The sequence below is a fragment of the Apium graveolens genome, chromosome 3, assembly GCF_009905375.1.
Source record: "Apium graveolens cultivar Ventura chromosome 3, ASM990537v1, whole genome shotgun sequence".
Classification (NCBI taxonomy): domain Eukaryota; kingdom Viridiplantae; phylum Streptophyta; class Magnoliopsida; order Apiales; family Apiaceae; genus Apium; species Apium graveolens.
The window spans coordinates 271,658,628-271,665,458 of NC_133649.1; the positions used below are offsets into that span (position 1 = coordinate 271,658,628).

The following is a 6,831-nucleotide window of genomic DNA, read 5'->3' on the forward strand; positions in this document are numbered from 1 at the left end:
CCAATATATACACCTTCTGTCCTGGAGCTGGGGGCATTTTGCCTACTATATCCATCCCCCACTTCATAAAAGGCCATAATGAGAGGGTTGGATGTAATTGTTCTAATGGTCGATGTATGAGTGGAGCATGTCTTTGACAAGCATCGCATTTCTTTACGTAGTTCAATGCATCTTCTTTGAGTGACGTCCAGTAATAACCCATACGTAAAACTTTACATGACAGGTTTCTTCCCCCAGAACGATTCTCGCATTCACCCTCATATATATCCCTCAAGACTTGTCTGGCCTCCTCCTCGTTCAGAAATCGTTGCAGCAACCCTGAAGCGGATTTTTTGAACAGGACATCGTCAAGTACAACAAATCTCGATGCTTTATTTTGAATACTCTAGCCTCATTGTTGTCAACATGGATAATGCCTTATGTCAAATAATTTGTATATTTTTGCATCCAATCTTTTTTTGCAGATGTTGGGTCACTTTCTACTGCCAAGATTTCTTGTTCTGTCTCCCCTCTGTCTCTTATGGTCTTCAAGATGTGAATGATTGGAATGTTCGTCAGATTCTCATGTCGAAATACAGCTCCTAGGCATGCCAAGGCATCAGCTTGTGTGTTAAGTTCTTTTGGGATTTGTTGTATGTTGAACGTGGTGAACTTGTGTTGCAACTCTTTTACTATTCTATGGTAAGCAGTCATTTTCTCATCCTTTACTTCATAAATCCCCTTGACATGGTTGACAATGAGAAGGGATTCACAATTTATGCAAATATGGTTAATCTTCAAATCAATGGTTGTTGTCAATCCAACGATCAATGCCTCATATTCTGATTCATTGTTTGTGGCTTTAAATTCGCAGCATATGGAGTATGCCATGATGTCCCCTTGTGGTGACTTCAACACGAGTCCCAATCTAGTTCCATTAAAGTTTGAAGCACCATCTGTATACAGGGTCCATGGTTCCACGTCTGCCTTGGACACTAGCTGTTGTAATTCTTGGTCATCCCCACTCAATAGGCTAGGGATGAAGTCTGCCACAAAATCAGCCAATGCCTGTGACTTAATAGTTGTCCGTGTATCATACGTGATATCATACATGCTCAGACGAATGGACCACTTCGTAAGGCGTCATGTCAACTCCGGTTTACTCAAAACTGTTCTCAAAGGATAATTTGTTTTTACACAAATTTTGTGAGATTCGAAGTAGTGGCGTAATTTTGCAGAAGTCATAGCCAAAGCTAGAACAAGTTTCTCCAGGGAAGAGTATCTTATTTCTGCATTAAGTAGGCTCATGCTCACGTAGTATATTGGAGACTGTTGATTTGATTCTTCTCGTACCAACACACCACTAATTGCATGTTATGTGACTGACAGGTACACATAAAGCACTTCGCCGGGTACAGGTTTTGACAACAGACGTGCTATCGTTAGATATTCTTTGAGTTCGTGGAGAGCTGCTTAATGTTTTTCCGTCCAATCAAAATCTTTGTTCTTTCGCAGCACGTCATAGAACAGCTTGCATCTATCAGATGATCGAGAGATGAATCTGTTAAGTGCGGTTACCCGTCCCGTGAACTTTTGAACTTCTTTAGTGGAGGTTGGACTTGTCAGGTTGATCACAGAAGATATCTGGTCAGGACTTGCTTCTATGTCTCTTCTTGTCACCATATGGCCCAAGAATTTGCCTGAAGAGACCGCAAAGTTGCACTTAGAGGGATTAAGCTTCATATTGTAGGATCGTCGTATGTCGGAGACTTCTTTTAAGTCCTTCACGTGATTAGATGCATGTACCGATTTGACGACCATATCATCAATGTACACTTCCATGTTGTGTCCAATTTGCTCTTTGAACATTTTATTCACCGGTCGTTGGAAGGTTGCACTTGCGTTCCTTAAACCAAATGGCATGGCCAGATAACAATATATTCCTCTATCTGTTACAAATGCGATGTTCTCCACGTCGGAAGGGTCCATTTGTATCTGATTGAATCCACTTGAAGCATCTAAGAAGGTCAATAATTCACGTCCTGTCGTCGAATCCACCATTGCATCAATGTGAGGCAAGGGATAAGGATCTCTTGGGCATGCCTTGTTCAAGCCTGTATAATCGACACATACTCTCCACTTCCCGTTTTTCTTTTGAACTATGACAACATTGGCTAGCCATTCTGGGTATTCTACCTCACGAATCATTCCTAACTTTAGCAATTTTCCTACTTCTTTATTGATGATTTTATTTCTTTCTGGGGTGAACTTCCTCCTCTTCTGCTGAACTGGCACATAATTGGATCAATATTCAATTTGTGTGTGATGACATCAGGACTTATCACCGTGATATCTTCTTGTTCCCAGGAAAAAGTGTTCAATCTTGAAGTCAGGAACTCTACTAGATTTGCTTCAACCTGTGGTGATACATTTTCTCCTACAAGCACCTTCTTGTTGTCTGTTGCGAGGTCTACTTCCATTAGCTTATCCGCTACCGTCAATGCGACTGTGGGAGTTTCCATTTACGTGTGTTGGACAGTAGGTTTCATACACGTTTGGTAACATTCCCGTGCCATGGCTTGATCACCACGTATTTGCTGAACTCCCCAAGGTGTTGGGAACTTGATGACTTGGTGTAGGGTTGATGGGACAACACGCATGTCATGTATCCATGCTCTTCCCAAAATGATGTTGTAGGTTGAACCACCATCAATGATTAAGAAATTTTGTAACAAGTTGATGCCTCCTACATATGTGGGTAGGTAAATTTCTCCTATGGTCTTCTTTGTTTCCTCACTGAAACCTACAAGTGTGGTGTGTTTCTTTTCCATGTCCCCTTCTGTTAGTCCCATCTAACGCAAGGTGTCAAACATCATGATATTGACTGCACTCCCATTATCCACCAGGATTCTTTTTATAAGACAATTTCCCACAGGTATTGAGATCACCAGACTGTCGTATTATGGACGCTTCACATGTTCCATATCCGACTCATTGAATTGTAGCATGTGTGAACTAGTTGGAGACACATCTGTTCTTGACACTCGAGTTCCAGTCTCTCTTGTCATTCTCTTTGCTTGTGAATAGGTGGCTCCGCACACCTCAGATCCTCCAGCAATATAATTGATCACCTTGTGGTGGGGTGGAGGTGGCGGAAGCTTAGATGGCGTCACATTGTTTCTAACATTGTTGGTTGCGTGAGTGCACATGTATTCCGTTAAGTAGCCTTTTTTTATCAAGACATCTATCTCATTTCTTAATGCTACGCAATCCTTTGCCCTGTGTCCATAGTCACCATGGAACTCACACCATAGTTTGGAGTCCGGGTTCGTTCTGGGTTTGCTTGTTTTTAGTGGCCATCGGACTGCATTTCCCAATTTTTCGAACTCTTTGACCAACACGGTAGGTGTCACACTGAATCCGTAGCTATCAAACGTTGGAGGGAGATTTGGATCTTTTCTCCAATACGCAACACGTCCTTGGAGAGAGTTCACGAGGTGTTCATCTCTTACTTCTCGCGTGTAGGGCCTATAGTCTGGCTTGTGTTCCCTTTGTCTGCGTGTAGTGACTTTCCTACTTGGTCGATAGTATCTGTGTTCATCTTCTCTCATGTCTTCTTCCAACCGAATCTGGGCCATCGCCTTGGCTTGGACGTCATCCATGAATTTGCAAGGGTACTTTGTCAACTCGTCATATAAGGGAGATTCTCTCTCCAAGCCTCTTCTAAATGCCTCAATTGTCGTTGGGCTGTCACAATTGGTAATTGTGACCTTTACTCGATTGAATCTCGTTAGGTAATCTCTCAGAGGTTCACGAAACTTTTGGTATACCTTGTACAAATCACTTGTTATCTTCTCAAAGCGTCTGCTATCACGAATTGCATGTTGAAAGCATCCACCAGGTCAGCAAAAGTCCCAATACTCCCGTTGGGCAATCCTGTAACACCCCCAGATCTGGGGTCGGGGATCCGGGTCGTCACGGTCTTTCTTTCCACAATATCACTTCACTTAATTAATAATAAATAACCTTATGCTGTGACCCCACACTAACACACACCACAACCCGTTATAGTCTCAGAGATGAAATTTAAATAAGTACAAGTCTTTGAATCCACAATTTAAAAGTTATTACAACCCAAAATGATTACTTGATAAATTTACAGTTAATTTCCATTATCTGCCACAAGTTATAATTATACATAATTGGTTCTCAAAAGTAGATGGTCTGATCTACAATAGATCTACCTCTGCAGCTATAGCAGCTACAACATCAACGGGAAGACGCGGGATGCTTCCCACGCGCTTGCGCTGGGTCTGCTGGAGTTTGGCCATCTTTCCTAACTGTTGTTGTGTGATGAAGAAATAAAGCAAGAGTGAGCCTTACAGCTCGCAAGATAATATATAGTGATAACAATAATATAAATATCTAAATGGATACTTACTAGAATCTTTTATCGTGTGTAAGATAATTACTAGTATATACTTACTAGTATATGAGCCTTCTCATAGTACTCATGAAAGTCTTGGTCAAAAGAAATGAACCAAGTTTGATATCTTAATGCGATGAAGTCGCAAAATATTCAGTATATATACATATATACTTTTCAAAATATTGGAAGTCCTCTTCCATGCATAATATACACAAAATCCCAGTGTATAACTGTATATATAAAAAAAATATCGTTGCAAGGTGATCTCATATATCTAACCTTGTCTCAACGTTTTTCTGAAAATCTTTATCATTTATAAGACAATTATTAACTAGATATAAGTTTAAAAGATGAAGTTACAAGATACCCCAATATACTTATATCTTTCCCAAATACTACTTGAACTACCACCGTTCAAGTTATAATCAGTTTCAAAAGTTCATCACATAGATGAGACTACAAGACAAGATTTGAATAGATTCCATCTTTAAAATATCATTAAAGGAAATGAAGTTATGACATACTTTATTTAGTCCCGATATATATATATCCACATATATATATCTCTTAAACATTTCCTGGAACCTCTGTTATGTAAAGTATGAACAGAGTTTAAAACATCCAATGAATTTTGGAAAGGAAAAGAATTTTGGCATAAACCAGATATCTTGCTGATCAGGCAAGGATACCAATAAGTAACCTTTTCTACTGTAGATGGATGAATTCCTCACCGGTCATCACCCTGGCCGCATTAGGACCTCGCGCTAGACCGTTACTCGGCCCCTCACGCATTGATGGACTGCCACCCAGCCACTTACACATTCATAGACCGTACCCCGGCCTGTCGCTTATGCCGACTCAATTAGATGGGCTTACTTCCCGAACATTGGGCAAGTAATCAATTCATTTACCAAAACTGCAACCTCGTTGCGAATATAAAATACACCACAGAGCCGGATTCCCCAGGTTTTGAGCGAGTATTTAAATCCCCTTAAAAAGGAAGATCTTAAATATAAAAATGAGTTTTGGGATCCGCTCTGACTTTAAAAATCATTTTGAAGACTCGAAAACACTTTAAAGAGTGTTTGGAGTAAAGCTGATTTAATGAAGTAAATCAGTCCCCAGAATATTTAGAAAATGACTAAATATTATTATTTAATAATATTCCCATAAAGAATAATCTTTATAAAAATAATTGAAGTAGAAGTATTAAAACTTATACTTGAAACGAGTATTAAATAACCAAAGATATACTTATATGAAAGTATTATCTTTATTTGAATAGTCGAAAATAAGTTTGATTATTAACACCTTATTCTTTAATAAAATAAAGAATATACCTCAGCAAATAATCGGAGTCATAGATCCTCAAATGAATATTCAAATAATATTCATTAAATAATATAAACTGAGTCATAAGCCTTCAAATGAATATTCAAATAATATTCAATAAATAATATAAAAGAGTCATAAGCCCTCGAATGAATATTCAAATAATATTCAATAAATAATATAAAAGAGTCATAAGCCCTCGAATGAATATCCAAATAATATTCAATAAATAATATAAAAGAGTCATAAGCCCTCGAATGAATATTCAAATAATATTCAAATAAATAAATAAAAGGAGTCATACGCCATCGAATAATATTCGAAATAATATTCAATAATAAAATAAAGTTAAAGTTATCGAATAAACCTTATTCGATTAATAGTTTTGAAAACTATGACCATATATATATATAAATATATATATATATCCATATCCATATATACAAAATCTACTCGGGATCCTCGACTCCCGGTTTTAGAAAATATTTTCACCTTTGGGTCCCTATACTAAGGGTATATGCAAGTTACCGCTATCCTCTAGCATAGGTTTTATCAACTGAACCAACAGATATATATTTCAAGAATATGAAACAGGCATGCATATATACCATATCACATGCTACAATATATCGCAAGAATTTGCTAAATAACCAACATGCATTTATCGCAAGATCATGCATATACAAATGTATACATCACAACAACAGTATAACGGATAGAATACTTGCCTGAGCGACTGGGGGTTACGAATGGCTCGGGACGAGTCTGGTAACCTATAAGCAACAAGTAAGTTGGAATTAAACCAAAATCACTTGTAAATCTATACTTTAACTAACTTAGACTCTAACGCTTGTTTTGCGCTCACTGATTTGCTTAAGTCACTCGGGTACCCGCGGCTCCACCATTTTTAATAATTTAACCTTTACGAGTTTTAAAGCGATTCCTTCGCGAGTGTCTTACCAACTGCCTAACACACTTACCATAAATGTTTCATACATTAATTAATCCTTATTGGTCTTTAACCTATGTTTCAAAGTAAGGCGAGGGGAAAAGTTTCGTTCGCGAAACGCCGTTACCTGAAACGGTCGTTT

The 6,831-nt window shown here is 38.3% G+C and overlaps 1 protein-coding gene across 1 annotated transcript; it reads right to left on the reverse strand.

Moving 5' to 3' along the window:
• Positions 1-417: 417 nt before the first annotated feature.
• LOC141715015 (uncharacterized) lies at positions 418-1,092 on the reverse strand. The gene has a single exon (XM_074518503.1). The coding sequence runs from the start codon at positions 1,090-1,092 to the stop codon at positions 418-420; it is 675 nt and encodes a 224-aa protein (XP_074374604.1).
• Between the last annotated feature and the right edge of the window lie 5,739 nt (positions 1,093-6,831).

What these genes read in the sequence shown, in the direction of transcription:
- LOC141715015 (XM_074518503.1), bottom strand. Translation starts at nt 1,092, where the DNA reads ATGTATGATATCACGTATGATACACGGACAACTATTAAGTCACAGGCA.